The following is a 17,853-nucleotide window of genomic DNA, read 5'->3' as shown; positions in this document are numbered from 1 at the left end:
AGGGGTCCAAGATTATCTTCTGTGTCTGTATTTATTGGTTTCCCTTTTCTTTGTTGAAGAGGGTCTGTGCAATCCTTCTGCCTAGTCCGCCATCTTCTGTTCCTGTCAGTTTGCTTTTACAAAAAAAAATTCAAACAATTGAATAATCCTGTACATACATATTTCTACACCTTTCCAATAAATATCTAAAAGTGAAATTTATATATATACCTCTAGAAAGATTATACCATAGTACCAATATACTCTCCCACCTGCAGTGTAAGAGAGTGCCTGTTTGTCTACTGTCTGGGCCACGTTTGATAAATGATGAATCTTTCTGTACCAAGCTGGTGGGTAAAAAGTGATGTATTTGTTTCCATTTGGATTATGAGGTTGAATACATTTTCATATTCATCAGTCATTTGGTTGTTGTTATCTTTTGCCTAGTTTTTCCCCACGGCTTTTTTTTTCCCCCTTACTGACATGTATGAGCTGATTGTAAATCAAAGGAGCCCTGTTGACACCACAATTAAGCACTTGGCTGCTAACCAGAAGGTTGCCAGTTGGAGAACCCCAGCAGCTCTATGTCTGCAGGAGAAAGACCTGGCAATCTGCTTTCGTAAAGATTACAGCCAAGGAAATGCTATGGAGACTTTCTACTCTGTCACATAAGGTCACTATGAGTGGAAATTGTTTCCAGAGTACCTGATATTATAAATTAGGAATACTAACCTTTGTCTTCTGCTAACTTGTGTTTTTCATGGTAATTGTATTTATGGTGATTTAATAAAAAATTGTACAGAACATTTTAAATGTGCTGTGGAATTATAAAGTCATGTTTAGAATTATCTTATGTGGTAAAATGGACCTGAATTTTCATTTATAATTTCTGACTGTGTTCCACGAAGGCGTCTTCACCACCTAAATGTTATGAATAAACTCACCTATGTTTTCTTCTAAAATTTTGCTAAGATTTAAATATCTAATTCACACAGAATTTACTTTTATTTTTTCCTGAGACGGGTAATCAGTGGCTCCAACATCATTCATTCACTAAGCCATTTTTTCATACTCTACTTATTCCTGGATCTTTAAAGCCTCTTATCATGGCTCTGCTCTTTACTATGTTCATTCCTTCTCCCTTCAAGGTCATTTTGATGGTTACATCATAATCTATTAAGGAGCTCTAGTGGTACAGTGCCTGAGGCATTGGGCTGCTAACCAGAAGGTTGCCAGTTCAAACCCACCAACCACTCCGAGTACTGCCTTAGAAATCCAATGGGGCTCGCTGTGAGTCGTAATCCACTCACAGCAGTGAGTTTGGCTTTTTTTTTTTTTTTTTTTAAACAATAGTCTATTATATGTGTGTACTATCTACAGCCATAGGACCCTGAACGCACACGATCTCGTCTGATCTTGGAAGCTAAGCAGGGTGGGTTGGGCTAGTTAGTACTTAGATGGGAGACCATCTGGGAATACCAGGTACTGTAGGCTTTTGCCTTAGGCCTCTGGCCTCTGCCTTCTGGGCGCTCTGGTAGTGAAGTGCCTAAAGCACTTAACTGCTAACCAGAAGGCTGGCAGTTCAAACCCACCAGCCACTCCTCAGAAGGCAGATTGGGCAAGCTACTTCCATAGTGATACTGCCTGGGAAACACGAGAGGTCGCTATGAGTCGGGTGGACTCGATGGCAAACAACAACAATTTTTAGGAGCTCTGGTAGCATAGTGTGTAAGGTACTTGCCTGCTAACTAGAAGGCTGGCAGTTCAAACCCACCAGCCACTCCTCAGAAGGAAGGCTGGGCAATCTGCTTCTGTAGTGATACCGCCTTGGAAACCCAGGGAGGGGTCGCTATGAGTTGGGTACAACTACATGGCAAACAACAATTTTTAAGCGATACCTTATTACTAGATTTGGGAAAGTTTCCTATTTTTTTCACTCAACGGTAATTTCAGACTGAAACATTATCTGCCTCGTTGGTTCAAGTTGCACAAATTACAGTTTACACTGTTTCTTTAATTATTTAAAAAATTACAACCAATATGTTTTGTTGGCATCAATTATTACAATTGGCAAGGAACCCTTTGGCCAGGGGCTGGGATTACCCAGGAGAGAGCTCCCAAATTCACCAGGGGGCGCAGTTTTACGTCTCCACTTTAGCCACATCCGGGTTCCACCGCAGGTTCGTGCCCGGATCAAGCGGAACCTTCCCGTTGTGCCTCTGATTAACCTGCGCGGCGGAACGGTTCAGGCCTCTGCACACCGCTCTCCACGCTTGCTTCAGTTTGCTTGGGGCACGAAGGCGGGCGTGAGGGTTCTGTCTGCTGCTTCCTTTGTAATAAGCAGAGTGGGCAAGATGGACGTACTAGCGGAGGAGTTTGGGAACCTGACCCCGGAGCAGCTTGCTGCTCCGATCCCCACCGTAGAGGTGAGCGCCGGGCGGGCGGGGAGCGGATGGGACCGGGAAGTGTACTGAGGGGGCGTTGCTCGGAGAACTGTGGTCGTGGAGGGAGGGCGAGCCGGCAGTTTCTGCGCATGCTCACGGGTCTGCGCGTGTAGGTTCATTTCTGCCCCGGCGGTCGCGTGCATGGGGAAGGGCTGAACCTAGAGGAACTGTCTGTTGCCACTGGGCCTGGGAAATCTTGAGGATGAGCTTCGGGTTGTCCTCTTCCCGGGCACTGTTCATGTGTCTGGAAGGATTGGTTCTCGCACCCACTCGAGGGCGAATTACACCTCCTGGCCTTACAGAGAAAGACCCAGAGGCCCAGGGAGCTTATGACCCTCCGATTCCGCAACTCGTTGTGATGAAACCAAATCCTCTGAATGTCAAGTTTAGGAGTCGTGCCTTTTAACGACGAATTCAAGTTCGGGCTGTAGAAGTGTTTGAAACGCCTCGAAAATTAATTAAAGTTTTTGCCTATGTGTTTTTTATTTTTGGTTGTTATTCTGGGGAGAAGCCCCGCAGTTTTCATCAGCTTCTCGGAAGGGTAACTGCCCTGTAGCGAGCTGCCTAATGAAGTTCATCTGTTGATGTAATTTTGTTTTCTGGAAAGGAGCGTATTAAATCTGGTTGGTTTGGAGCAGGAAAGTGGAAAGACAAGGCTGGAGAAGGGACCATTCTGTGGAGAACGATGGCATTCTTGGTTAAGTGGAAGGTCAACGAAAAGGGGAAGGCCCATAACGAGATGATTTGACAGGGTGGCTGTAACGTGGGCTCAGGTGTAGTAGGGATCGTGAGGTTGGCGCAGGACCTGGCAGTGTTTTGTTCTATTGTACATAAGGTTGCTACGAGTCGGAGACGACTCAATAGCACATAACAACAATTGTAGGCAAGACCACCTGTTGTTTTTGAGGTACTAAATAAATTCCTTAGTACTGAAATGAAGAAAAAGAGGAGTAGAGATGAAAGATGCAGGTAGATAAGGAACCCTATTATGAAAGGCTTGGCTAGACATAGAATGACCTTGAACTTTATCCTGGAGGCAGTTGAGATGCAGTTGTAGGGGTTAAGCAGGAGAGTGGCATGATCAGCAAATCTGTTGGAGTATAACAACCTCCTAATAATTTGGCAGGTTGGTGAGGTCTAATTATAATCCAGAAACCTACTGCCATCCAGTCCATTCCAACTCATAGCCACCTCATAGGACAGAGTAGAACTGCCTTCAGCGTTACCAAGGCTGTAAGTCTGTACGGAAGCAGATTGCCTCATCTTTCTCCCGCAGAGTGGCTGATGGGTTCGAACCTGTGACCTTTGGGTTCGCATCTGAGTGCCTTAACCACTGCACCACCAGAGCTCCTCAATTATAATCAGTCATTAAAATTCAGGCTATGACTGTTGGTACTACACTGTTGATCATCAGGCAATACTGGATCTTAACTCTTAATAGCCAGCATTTACTGAGCATTTACTATGTACGAGGCACTGTTTGTGGGAGCTGTGGTGGCGTAGTGGCTAAGGCATTTGACTGTTAACTAGAAGACTGGCGGTTCAAACCCACCAGTCACTTCTCAGAAGGAAGGTTGGGTACTCTACTTCCATAGAGATGCTGCCTAAGAAACCCAAAGAGGGGTTGCTATGAGTTGGATTCAACTCGATGGCAATGAGTTTGGTTTGGTTTTGGGAGACACTGTTTATATATAACATGTATTATGTTATTTAATTCTCAGAAATAAGAATTATTTTCACCCGCATTTTGCCATTGAAGATTTTTGAGTCTCAGAGAGGTTAAGTAATTATCCCAGTGTCAGAAGCTGATAAATGGTTCATCTAGAATTTGAACTTAGGCCATCTGACTACAGATACTTCCTCAACTAATGGCTGGATGACTTCTAAAGATAGATGAAGAGAGGCCTAGAAGATGTAAATGTCTTGCCTGAGTTGACAAAGCTATGAAGGGAACCAGTACCACAATTTGGGTCTTCTGAATCAGGAATAACAATTACTCTTCTTGGCCCTCTGTGTACAAACCACCACCACATCTTAAGGATCCTGTCTCTTAAATACTATGAAATCTAAAACTTCCCTCCCAATGTTCTTTAAGTCTGAAACATTGTCATCTCCTCCTAACTGGCCTCCCTGGTTCCTGACTTGCCTCACTCCAATTTATCCTTTGCTCAGTAGCCAGTTGTTTTTAGGTGATGTCCAGTCGATTCCGACTCACAGCGACCTTGTGAACAACAGGAGGAAACACTGCCCATTCCTGCATCATCCTTACAGTCCTTGCTGTGCTTGAGTCAATCATTGTAGCCACTGTGTCAGTCCATCTCACTGAAGGTTTTTCCCTTTTTCTCTGACCCTGCACTTTATCAAGCATGTTATCCTTCTCCAGGGACTGGTCCCTTCTAACAACACTTCCAAAGTGGGTGAGACAGAGTCTGGCAATTCTCGCTTCTAAGGAGCACTCTGATTTCACTTCTTCCTGGACAGATTTGTTCGTTCTTCTGACAGTCCATGGTAATTTCAGTATTCTTTACCAGCACTACAGTTCAAAGGTATCAGTTCTTCTTTGGTCTTCCTTAGTCACTGTCCAGCTTTTACATGCATATAAGGTAATTGAGAATACCATTGGTTGGGTCAGGTGCACCTTAGTGTTGAAAGTGACATCTTTGCTCTTAGCACTGTTGTTGTTACGTGCTGCCAAGTCGGACCTGACTCATAGCGACCCCTCCTTGGGTTTCCGAGGCAGTATCACTACGGAAGTAGATTGCCCAACCTTCTTTCCAAGAGGTGGCTGGTGGGTTTGAATTGCCAGCCTTCTGGTTAGCAGTAAAGTGCCTTAAGCACTATACTACCAGAGCTCCCCTTAACACTGTAAAGAGGTCTTTTGTAGCAGATTTACCCAGTGTAATACATTGTCTGATTTACCCAGTGTAATACATTGTCTGATTTCTTGACTACTGCTTCCATAGGTATTGATTGTGGATCCAAGTAAAACGAAATCTTTAAATCTTCAATCTTCATTTATTGTCATGTTGCTTATTGGTCAACTTGTGTGGTTTTTTTTTTTTTTTTTTTAATTAATGTTGAGGTGTAATCCATACTGAAGACTATACTTTTTGATCTTCATCAGTAAGTGCTTCAAGTTATCTTCACTTTCAGCAAGCAAGGTTGTGTCATCCACATATCACAGGTTGTTAATGAATCTTCCTCCAGTTCTAACGCGACATTCTTCATATCGTCCAGCTTCTCGGATTAATTGGTTAGCATACAGATTGAATAAGTATGGTAGAAGGATACAACCCTGACACACACCCTTCCTGACTTTAATCTATGTAGTGTTAACCCTTCTGTTTGAATGACTGCATCTTGGTCTATGTGCAGTTTCCTATGGGCACAATGAAGTGTTCTGGAATTCCCATTCTTTTCAGTGTTACACATAATTTGTCATGATACACAGTCAAATGTCTTTGCATAGTCAGTAAAACACAGGTAAACATCTTTCTGATATTCTTTGCTTCCAGCTAAGATCCATCTGACATCAGCAGTGATACCCCTCATCCCATGTCCTCTCCTGAATCCAGCTTAATTTCTGGAAGTTCCCTGTCAATATACTGCTGCAACCATTTTGAATTATCTTCAGCAAAATTTTACTTGTATGATATAATGATATTGTTTGATAATTTTCACATTCTGTCAGATCACCTTTCTTTGGAATGGGCACAAATACGGATCTCTTCCAATTGGTTGGCCAGTTGGCTATCTTCCAAATTTCCTGGCATAAACCAGTAAGTGGAGCCAGCTCTGCATACATTTGTTAAAACATCTTAATGGCTATTCCGTCAATTCCTGGAGCCTTGTTTCCCTCTAGTTCCTTCAGTGCAGCTTTGACTTTTTCTTTCAATATCATTGGTTCTTGGTCATCTGCTACCCCCTGAAATGGATGAACGTTGACCAATTCTTTTTGGTACAGCGATTCTAAGTATTCCTTCCATCTTCTTTTGATGCTTCCTACATCATTCAGTATTTTGCCCACAGAATTCTTTAATATTTCAATTCAAGTCTTGAATATTTTCTTCAATTCTTTTAGCTTGAGAAATGCATAGCATGTTCTTCCCTTTTGGTTTTCAACTTCCCAGGCTTTGCACATTTCATTATACTCCTTTACTTTGTCTTTTCAAGCTGACCTTTGAAATCTTCTGTTCAGTTTGTTTATTTCAACATTTCTTCCTTTTGCTTCTGCTACTACTCTCTGTTCAAGAGGAATGGAAAATAAGAAGTTGTCAAAAATGAAATGGAACACATAAAGATTGATATCCTAGGCATCAGTTGGCTAACATGGACTACACTGGCCATTTTTAATCAGACAGGCATATGGTCTACTATGCCCAGAATGACAAATTGAAGAGGAATGATGTTGTATTCGTTGTCAATGAGAACATTTCAAGATCTGTCCTAAAGTACAATGCTGTCAGTGATAGGATAGTATCTATAGGCCTATGAGGAAACAGGTTAATACAACTATTATTCAAATTTATGTACCAACTACTAAAGTCAGCAATGAAGAAATTGAAGAATTTTACCAACTTCTGTAGTCTGAAATTGACCAAACATGTAATCAAGATGTAATGATAACTATTGCTGATTGGAATGCAGAAGGTGGAAATGAAGATGCATCAGTATTTGGAAAGTACAGCCTTGGTGATAGAAATGAGCTTGGAGATCGCATGATAGCATTTTTACAAGATCAATGACTTATTCATTGCAAATACCTTTTTTTAACAATATAAACAGCGAGTGTACACATAGACCTTGCTAGATGGAATACTCAGAAATCAAGTTGACTACATCTGTAAAAAGAGGTGGTGGAGAAGTCCAGTACCATCATTCAACACAAGGCCAGGAGCTGACTGTGGAACAGACCATCAGTTGCTGATATGAAAGTTCAAGTTGAAGCTGAAGAAAATTAAAACAAGTTCATGAGAGCCAAAATAAGGATCTTGAGTATATCCCACCTGAATTTAGAGACCATCTGGAGAATGGATTTGATGCACTGAACACCAGTGACTGAAGACCAGATGAGTTGTGGGATGACATCAAGGACATCGTAATGAAGAAAGCAAACAATCATTAAAGGAAGAAAAGACCAAAGTGGATATCAGAAGAGACTCTGAAACTTGCTCTTTAACGGGGAGTGCTAATGTGAAATTGGTAGCCAGAAGTGATTGTTTAAACACACAAGTATAGTCATGGGGATATTCTTCCATCTCTGCTCACTGCTCTTAGGACAAAATCTGTAGTCTTTATCATGTTTATATGACTTTCCTCAGTGTGGCCATTGCTTACTTCCCCAGCCCCTTTTCTGCCAGTCACATCCCCAACCCAAGAGCTTTCTGCTCTACTCATGTGGTTTCTCTCATTCTTCTTTGTAGATTAAGTCCTACATGACTGTGATATGACTTCCTCAGGGAGGCCTATGAATATTCCAGATGATGTTAGAGCTCTTTGCTGCTTTGGCCATAGTACTCTTCCTCGATTCTTTTTTTAATTTTTTTTTATTGTGGTTTGGATGAAAGTTTACAGAGCAAATCAGTTTTATTGAGCAGTTCACACATGTTTTATTTTATGCCATTGATTACAAACCTCTGGATATAACATCACTCCTCCCACATCATCCCTGTGTTTTTTGTTTTCATTCCTCCTTCTCTCCTAAGTCCTTACTGCCTTCTGAACTTTGTCCTTGGACAAATGCTGCCCTTTTCATCTCAAATGGTTGATTATTCTAATGTGTGTCTACTTTCCTAGAGTTATTTTTCACCTTATAGACCTATCTGTTGTTTGACTGAAAATTCAGCTAAGGAGTGAGTCTAGTCTAGGTCTAAAGAGTGACCAAGGGCCATAGTCTTGGTTCCACTAGTCTCTAGCCAATTAGTAGCCTGGTCTTTTTTTATTGTTTTGAGTTTTGTCCCAGATTTTTCTCCCACTCTATCCAGCTTGTCCTCCATTTTTTTTTAAATTAACTTTTTATTGTGATTGGGGTGAAATTTTACAAAGCAAATTTTCCATTCAACAGTTGACACATTTTGTTTTGTGTCACTGGTTACATTCCCTGCAGTGTAATAACTCTCTTCCCACTTCCTCCCTGTGGTTACCCTTTCCCTGTGTCCTTCTTACCTATGTGTCCTGTCTCCCTACCTTTCTCCCTGCACAAATGCTGCCCTTCTGATCTCCCATGGTTGATTGCTCCAAGGAGTCACCTCCCTGGTATAGGTGTTCAGCTCTTAGGTCTGTCTTTTGTTTGGCTGAGAGTTAAGCCATGGGAGTAAGTTCAGTTCTAGGCCTGAAGGGTTACTCACTACCGTAGTCTCCAGGGTTTCACCAATCTCTATCAAATCAGTAAACGTAGTCTTTTTTATGATTTTGAGTTTTGTTCTACATTTTCCTCCCACTCTGTCTAGGGTCTCTCACATTGATCCCTTTTTGAGTGGGTAACGGTGGTAGCCAGGCACCATTTAGTTCTTGTCTCAGGGTCAAGTAGGCTGAGGTTCACATAGTCCACTAGTCCCTTGGACTACTTGTCTCCCATAGGATTTTCTAGGCTGTAATCTTTTCGGGAGCAGATCACCAGCTCTTTCTCCCATGGAGCTGCTGAATGGGTTTGAACCACTAATCTTTTGGTTAGCAGTCTAGTGTTTAGTCATCATTGTACTGTCAGAGCTCATGAGATAAATGCTATAATTTCAATGTTGAACTAATAAAGATTAATCTGAACAGTATTCAAGAAATTCTTCAGTAGTGCAGAGTTTTTTCTGAATGAAGAGGTTCAATATTTATTTACTTAAACTTTCCAACTTGAGTGTTTTCTCTGTAACTTTTCCATTTTACCCACTCTAACCATGCCTAGTATATTTTTCTGTACTTTGTGTGGTAACATGGCAGTGTGGTAGGAGAAATAACAGAGCCCTGGAACCATATAATCATGTATTTGTTGAACAGATATTCATTGAGTGTTTACTATGGGCCAGGTGTGGGGTGCTAAACAATGTTATGTGAAATCCTCCATATCCAGCTCCTAGTTGAGAATGAGGAAAGAAGTCGCCAGGCATAGAACTTTGAGGAACACCAACATTTATAGGGTGAACAGAGGAAAAGGAGACCAAGAAGACATTGTCAGAGAGAGGAAAGATAGAAGAGGAGGATTTTGTTTCAGGAGAGTTACAAAAAGGGAGTGATCTGCATGGTCAAATGATTTGGAAAGGGTATGTGAGTTGAGAGCTGAAGGGAAGTCTTTGGAGTTGGCAGGCTTGGTGGCCTCTGTTGGACAGGTTACCCTGGCAGGTAGGTCAGAATCCTGGTTCTAATGGATTGAAGAAAGAATGGGAAATGAGGATCAGAGAAGCTCAGTATAGATTAATTTTGGGGAAGTATTAAGCCAAAAGGAGGAGCTCTGGTAGCGTAGGGCCTAAGGCATTTGACTGCTAACCAGAAGGCTGGCGGTTCAAACCCACCAGCTACTACTCAGAAGGAAGACTAGGCAATCTACTTCCATAGTGATACCACCTCGGAAACCCAAGGAGAGGTTGCTATGGGTTGGGTCCGACTCGACAGCAGTGTGTTTGGTTTTTTGGTTTATTAAGCCAAAAGGGTGGGAGAAGAAAAGTAGCTGGGGGGGCGGGCGATTACTGAATCAAGAAAATTGTTCATTTTGGAGCAGCCCTGAGATGAGCTCTGACCAGGCACTAGCTGAGAGAGTGAGAGGGAGGAAGCGCTTCTACTGGCTTCCCCAGCAGTCTCTGAGGTTTGTGTTCTCATCTCTGAGAGTAAATCCAGCTTACTCAGGAAGTATCTTGAGAACATGAACTGTGAAAGGTGCTTGGAATCTTCACTTATCAAGAGAAGGTTACACTGTTTTCTGTTGAAGCTGTATGGTATAGGAAAGATTAAATTATACTCTAGTTAAGAAATTTAGGGTGCACACATGTACCTACTTTAGAAAATTTTCCGTGAAAGTTGTTACAATTTAAAATTTATTCTTTTGACTTTCTTTTGCTTACTGTGAAATTGCATTGGTTCATTAAAATAACTTACTCTGAAAATATTGTAGTTGCTGATACAGAGTTCTGATTTTCTTATTTTGGTTCACAGGAAAAATGGAGGCTGCTTCCAGCGTTTTTAAAGGTAATTTTTTTACATTAAATATTGAACATTTTTGAGATTAAAGAAGTTAATAAATAAGCCTTCTTTAGCTTCATCACCAGCTAACATTTTTTGAACTGTGTACTTGCTGTGTTTTGGAAATACAAGGAAGAATAAGGCAGAACTCTTATATTTCCTATAAGGTATGGTGGTGGTTTCAGGGGGCTGATATAACTTAAGTTCACAGATGGGAAATAGTATACACAATGGCATGGTGTATGAATAGTAAAAGCCAAGGTGCTACCAGCAGAAGCCAGATGGCCATTGGTGGTCAGAGAAAGCACATCTTAAAAGGATTTACAAAGCTGAAGGGTGGGGTGCAGTCAGTAGCAAACAGGGACCAGGTCTATGTAGCTGGAATGGATGAGTGGATAGTCAGAGGAACTGCTGAATATAAGGTTGGTTCAGGCTTCTATTCAATCTTAAGAGCTTGTGCTAAGTAGTAGGAGCCAGACAATAGTGATCCCTTTCTTGATGGAATTAAAGACTAGCAGAGAATTACATATTTGATGGATATTATGAAGGAGGAAATACAGAATGCTATGGAATAACTCCACCACTCATCTGTCAGTTTGTTGTACCATGGTGGCTTGCGTGTTGCTGTGAGGCTGGAGGTTATGCACTGATATTTCAAATATTAGCAGGGTTACCCATGGTGAACAGGTTTCGGCAGAGCTTCCAAACTAAGACAGACTTGGAAGAAGAAAGGGGCCATCCACTTTTCAAAGAAATGGCCAGTGAAAATATTAGGAAGACCAGTGAAACGCTGTGATATATTACTGGAAACTGTTATGAATAGTTATGAAATATAATGAATGGTTATCATTGTGTGATAGAGTGCTGGAAGATGAGCCCCTCAGGTTGGAAGGCACTTAAATTACAACTGGGGAAGAGCTACCTCCCAAAGTAGAGCTGACTTTAATGACATGGACGAAGTAAAGCTTTTGATACCTTCATTTGCTGATAGGGGGTGACTCATGAAAGGAAACAGCTGCAGACATCTTATTAATAATTGGAATGTGAAATGTAGGAAGTGTGAATCTAGGAAAATTGGAAGTTACATTGTCAAAAATGAAATGTAACTCATAAAGATCGATATCCTAGGCATTAGTGAGCTGAAATGGACTGGGTTTGGCCATTTTGAATCAGACAGTCATGTGGTCTACTATGCTGAGGAATGGATGCATTCATCATCACAAAAAATGTTTCAAGATCTATCCTGAAGTACGGTGCTGTTGGTAATAGGATTATATTCATATGCCTATAAGAAAGACAAGTTAATAGTACTATTATTCAAATTTACACACCAACCACTAAAGCCAAAGATGAAGAAATTGAAGATTTTTACCAACTTCTGCTGCCTGAAATTGACCAAGCATGCAGTCAAGATCAATTGATAATTATTGGTGATTGGAATGCAAAAGTTTGAAATAAAGAAGAATCATCAGTAGTTAAAAAATTTGAGGAGATGGAGAAGCTCAATATCTTTAGCCTAAACAAGGGCAGGAGTTGACTGGAACACACTATCAATTGCTCATGTGGAAGTTCAAGTTGAAGCTGAACAAAAGTAAAACAAGTCCACAAGAGCCAAAATATGACCTTGAATATATCCCACTTGAATTTAGAGACAATCTGAAGAATAGGTTTGAAGCACTGAACACCTGTGACCAAAAACCAGACAAGTTGTGGGATGATATTAAGAGCATCATGCATGAAGAAAGTAAAAGATCATTAAAAAGACAGGAAAGGAAGAAAAGACCAAAATGGATGTCAGAAGAGACCCTGAAACTTGCTCTTGAATGGAGAGTAGCTAAGGCAAATGGAAGAAATGACAAGATAAAAGAGCTAAACAGAAAATTCAAAGAGCAGCTCAAGAAGAAAAAGTAAAGTATTATAATGAAATGTGCAAAGACCTAGAGTTAGGTAACCAAAAGAGAACACAAAGTCACTGTACAAAAAAGAATTGGTCAGTGTTCAGCTATTTTATGAGGTGGAATATGATCAAGAACCCATGGTATTTAAGGAAGAAGTTGAAGCTGCACTGAAGGAATTGGCAAAAAACAAGTCTCCAGGAATTCACAGGGTTACTCATAGAGATGTTTTAACAAATGAATGCTGTGCTGTAGGCATTTTCTTGTCTATGTCAAGTAATTTTGAAGACAACTGTCTGGCCAACTGACTGGAAGAGATCCATATTTGTACCCATTCCAAAGAAAGGTGATCTGACAGAAAGTGAAAATTATCAAACAATACCATTAATATCAGACATGAGTAAAATCTTCCTGAAGATAATTCAAAAACATTTGCAGCAGCATATTGACAGAGAACTTCCAGAAATTCCAGCTGATTCAGAAGAGGGTGTGGAACAAGGAATATCATTGCTGATATCAGATGGATCTTGGCTGAAACCAAAGAGTATCAGAAGGATGCTTACTTGTGTTTTATTGACTATGCAAAAGCATTTGACTGTGTGGATGATAATAAATTTTGGATGACATTGAGAAGAATGGGAATTCCAGAACTCTTAACAGTGCTCATGAGGAACCTGTACATAGACCGGGAGGCTTTCATTTGAACAAAACAAGGGTATATGGCATGGTTTAAAATCAGGAAAGGTGTGTGTCAGTGTTGTATTCTTTCACCATACTCAGTCTGTATGCTGAGCACATAATCCAAGAAGCTGGAGTATATGAAGAAGAACGAGGCATCAGGATTGGCAGAAAACTCAATAACAACCTGTGATAAGCAGATAACACAACCTTGCTTGCTGAATGTGAAGATGATTTGAAGCTGATGAAGATTAAAGACTACAGTCTGCAGTCTGCAGTATGGATTATACCTCAACATAAAACAAAAATCCTCACAACTGGACCAATAAGCAGCATCCCAATAAATGGAGAAAAGATTGAAGTTGTCAAAGATTTCATTTTACTTGGATGCACAGTCAACACCCTTGGAAGCAGTATCAAGAAATCAAACAATGTATCGCACTGGGCAAATCTGCTGCAAAGACCTCTTTTAAGTGTTGAAGAACAAAGTTGTTACTTTGAAGACTAAGGTGCGCCTGACCTGCACCATGGTATTTTCAGTGGCCTCATATGCATGTGAAAGCTGGGCAGGGAATAAGGAAGACCGTTGAAGAGTTGATGGTTTTAAATTATGGTGTTACCAAAGAATATTGACAAACCATGGACTGCAGGAAGAATGAACAAATCTGTCCTGGAAGAAGTGCAGGCAGAATGCTCCTTGTAAACAAGAATGGTCAGACTTCATCTCACCTACTTCGATCATGTTGTCAGAAGGGACTGCTTCCTGGAGAAGGATACCATGCTTAGTAAAGTGGAGGATCAGCAATAAAGGTGAAGACCCTCAAAGATGAGTTGACACAGTGGCTGTAATGATGGGCTCAAGTATAGCAAGTATTGTGAGGATGGTGCAGGAACAGGAAGTGTTTTGTTCTGTTGTTCATAGAGTCATTGTGAGTCGGAACCAACTTGATGGCACCTGACAACAACATGGAATACCTAACCTGGAAGTCAGTAAAGATTCCTTCACAGAAAGGATATTTCATCATGACTTGAAAAATGAATATTTTGTCTGGCTAAGTTAGTTTTTAGGGGCCCTGGTGGAGCTGTGGTTAAGTGTTAGGCTGCTAACCAAAGGTCAGTGTTGCAAACCCACCAGCCTCTCCACGGAGGAAAGATGTGGTGGTCTGCTTTTGTAAAGATTACAGCCTTGGAAACCCTACGGGGCAGTTCTCTGTCCTGTCAAGTTGAAATTGGCTCGATGGTAATGAGTTTTTAGGTTTAAGGTAGTTTTTATGGGCAGAGGGAGGGAGTGTTGAGAGATGAGCCAGGAGAAACTATCTGGAGTGAAATTTTTGATTAGATTTGAAAGCTTTGTTCAGGATTTTTACTTTTCTTCTAATGGCAACATAAAACAAAATCTATTGAAGAGTTTTTTAGTAGAGGGGTAACAGAGAATGAAGTAAACCAGTAATAACATCAAGGAAAGTCTTTTTGTTTTGTTTTATAAAAATATTTTTAAGGAACGTGTATGTAAGCAGAGAAGGGGTGGTTTTTTTGATTAGAAAAAAGACAATTGATGGCACAGACTGAGATAGAAGACTCAGTAGAGAAGTAAGACAATGGTCACTTATTTTATGTGTGTATTTTAAAGTCAGAGTTCTTCTTTCCTCAGACCATTTTAAACTATATTTGTCCTTGAACAAAAGTATGAAGATTTTAAGCTCTCTGTATCTAAAGATGGGACACAAAGTTGATAAGGCTGCCAATGCTGTCGGCCAACAGAACCAAGACTCAGAGAGAGAGGTCTTGTTAGGCTGGAATGAGAACAATGAAGAGGGACAAAAGTAGTCCTTTTATTTAATTTGCACAAATACCAAATAGAGTGCATCTGACTTAGTGGCGGTTTTTTTTTTGTGTGTGAAGATAAACATCACCTTTTGAGTTGACTGAAAGCTCAGTATGAGCCAGTAATGTGAGCTGATTTTTTGGATGGATGTGGTATAATGTCCAGAATGAGGGAGGTAGTAGCCCCGCCGTGCACTGGTCAGACCATGTGGAGAATGTTTTTGGTGAGCACAGGGTGCTCACATGAAGAGGAACATTGCCAAGGTGGAGCAAACCCAGGGACAGGCCATTGGCAGCTGAGGAGGCTACAAAAACATGTATGTAAGAAATAGTTGAAGGGCCTGTGAGAATATGAAAGAGAGATGTCATAACTAAATGGACTGTCCCAGAGAAGGCATTTTCTCCAGAAAAATAGTTTGAAATCTGAGGGTTAGAAAACATAGGAGGTGGAATTGTTATAAAGCTGATTTTTTTTTTTCCCCCAGCAATCAGGACTGTTTTACAATGTAATGGTTGCTTTGCTAGCTAGCGAGATCCCTAATAAAGAAATATAATTAAAGCAAAGGCTGTGTGATTATCTGTTAGGAATATTATAGAAGTGTTGAACATGTTCTTAAAGATGAATATAAAAAAAAGAATGCATATCGTCCTTTTTAGTCTAAGGACTTTGGAGTCCTTGTGTTTGTTCCGGTGTTTTCCGTAGCAGCACACGGTGTCATCTGGTGTGCAGTTGTTGCTGTCTGACACTGCCAGGAAAGGGAAGCCACTGTTGGCTTTGTTAGCTTGTGTCTGATCTCAGGTTCTCTGAGTTTAACTCCACCTTCCATTTCAAATGCAATTATTTGCATCTTTTCCAATAAAGATTCTTCTTTGTCCCCCTAAGTCTTCCATATACATATGATTGACCAGGAGTTGGGTATGTGAAAATCATGAAATTTCCCAGATAGAAAGATGAAAAAGAAAATAATGTTTGAGGGTTGAAGAGACGATGCTCAATTATTATATTTTCTCTTGGATACTTTTGAAAATGCAAAACTGAAGAGAAAACTCTGCCCTGTTTATTAGCTTATGGCGGGTAGGGAGTCTATATGAAAACCAAAACCAGACTCACTGCTGTTGAGTAGGACCCAACTCATAGCGACCCCTCTTTGAGTTTCCAAGGCGGTATCACTACGGAAGTAGATTGCCCGACCTTCCTTCTGAGGGAGTCTATAGGTATATTCAAATATTCATAGTTTGAATTCCAAGGATCAGGTTGCTTCTCTAGGAGAAAAATTTTGAAGATGTACTACTAATGAGATGAAGGAGAACTGGAATGAGTATGCATTAATGAAGGCACTCTGGTGGCACAGTGGTTAAAGTGATCAGCTGCTAACCTCAAGGTCAGCAGTTTGAACCTACCACCCCTCAGCAGGAGAAAGATGTAGCAGTCTGCTTCCATAAAAATTTATAGCCTTGGAAACCGTGTGGAGCAGTTCTGCTCTGTCCTGTAGGGTCACTTTGAGTTGGAATTGACTCTATGGCAATGAATTTTGTTTTGTTTTTTTATACACTAATAAAAAATTTTACTAAATTAATAGATTTTGTTTTCCCAATTTTTTTTTTTTTCCGGTGATACATAATTTTTTTCCCCCAATTTGATTTTGAGAAAAATTTGATGGTCACGTATAGTGAGAGACTGTTGTATAATCTGCTATTTTGTTGCTAACTATTTTTTCTTTATCTGTTTAGGTGAAAGGCCTTGTGAAACAACATATAGATTCATTTAACTATTTCATTAATGTAGAGGTAAGCATCAAATCATAGAAAAAAACATGAGATAAGAATTAATTGAAAGCCTGGGGAATGTATCCAAGAACATGTATAGGGTTGGCAGACAATGGTCCTATAAGTTTATGTGAATGATCAGAATTCCCAGGTGTATAGTAGAGCTGGCAAGGGGCAAAGTTGTGGTTACTGCTTGGTCTCAGCCAGCTACCCAGAGGGACCGAGTAGTTGAACCTGTGGGCTTGGGACCATAGTCGCATGGGATATCAACCTCAATTGGCATAACATACTATACAAAACATTGTTCCACCTCCTACTTTGATGAGTAGTGACTGGGATCTTAAAAGCTAGCAAGCTGCCATCTAGATGCAACGATGGGTCTCTCCTCGTCCAGAGCAAAGAAGAATGAAGAAAACCAAAATTCATGGAAATAATTAGTCCTAGCGACTGGTACACCATCCGATCTGCAGCCTATATGACTGTGAGATCAGAAGAACTAGATGGTGCCTGGCTACCACTGTCATGCACTTGGAAGGGGATCTATGTAGGAGATCCTTGATAGAGAGAGAGAACAGTGTGGAACAAAACTCAAAAGCATTTGGAGAAACAAAAAAGGGGGGGGGGACCAGGTTTGCTGGTCCACTGGAGCCTGGTGGAATCGCTGAGACTATGGCCCCTAGCTGCCCTTCAAGTCTGGAATTGAACCCATGCCTTTGGTTTCCAGCCAAACAAAAGACAGGCGTATGAGTTGAACATTTACCTCAGGTAACTATACTCCTTGGAAAGAACAATCATGGGAAAAGGAAAGGCTGCTTATGCACAGGGAGACAGCTCAGGGGGCAGGAGTGCATGGAGGGATGGACACAGGGAAGAGGTAACTGTGGAGAGGAAGTGCGAGGGGAGCTGTTGCATTGTGGTAAACTGTGGTCGATATCGTGAGACAAAGTGTATGTGAACTGCTGTATGGAAAGTGAATTTGTCTTTAAATCTTCACCCAAATCACAATTAAAAAAAAAAAAAAATTAATTGAAAGCCTGTACCATCCTTAATTTTTTCCCCCACTGCAGATAAAGAAGATCATGAAAGCGAACGAGAAGGTTACA

General features: G+C 40.8%; 2 protein-coding genes and 1 pseudogene across 2 annotated transcripts in view; all 3 read left to right on the top strand.

Moving 5' to 3' along the window:
* TCP11L2 (t-complex 11 like 2) overlaps positions 1-2,206 on the top strand; it is a 105,028-nt gene extending 102,822 nt beyond the window's left edge. The window contains exon 9 of the mRNA XM_007948253.2: positions 2,160-2,206. Coding sequence (XP_007946444.1) covers positions 2,160-2,206 — 47 coding nt within the window. The remainder of the gene's footprint in view (positions 1-2,159) is intronic.
* Positions 1,352-1,473, top strand: LOC122150706 (annotated as a pseudogene).
* A 127-nt stretch (positions 2,207-2,333) lies between the features above and the next one.
* POLR3B (RNA polymerase III subunit B) overlaps positions 2,334-17,853 on the top strand; it is a 184,868-nt gene continuing 169,348 nt past the window's right edge. Inside the window, exons 1-4 of the mRNA XM_042781974.1 lie at positions 2,334-2,405; positions 10,560-10,592; positions 16,715-16,771; positions 17,818-17,847. Coding sequence (XP_042637908.1) covers positions 2,334-2,405; positions 10,560-10,592; positions 16,715-16,771; positions 17,818-17,847 — 192 coding nt within the window. The remainder of the gene's footprint in view (positions 2,406-10,559; positions 10,593-16,714; positions 16,772-17,817; positions 17,848-17,853) is intronic.

This window comes from Orycteropus afer, unplaced genomic scaffold (assembly GCF_000298275.1).
Source record: "Orycteropus afer afer isolate SDZICR_OR568_19922 unplaced genomic scaffold, OryAfe1.0 scaffold00209, whole genome shotgun sequence".
NCBI lineage: Eukaryota > Metazoa > Chordata > Mammalia > Tubulidentata > Orycteropodidae > Orycteropus > Orycteropus afer.
This window is presented reverse-complemented; position numbering and strand designations above follow the sequence as displayed.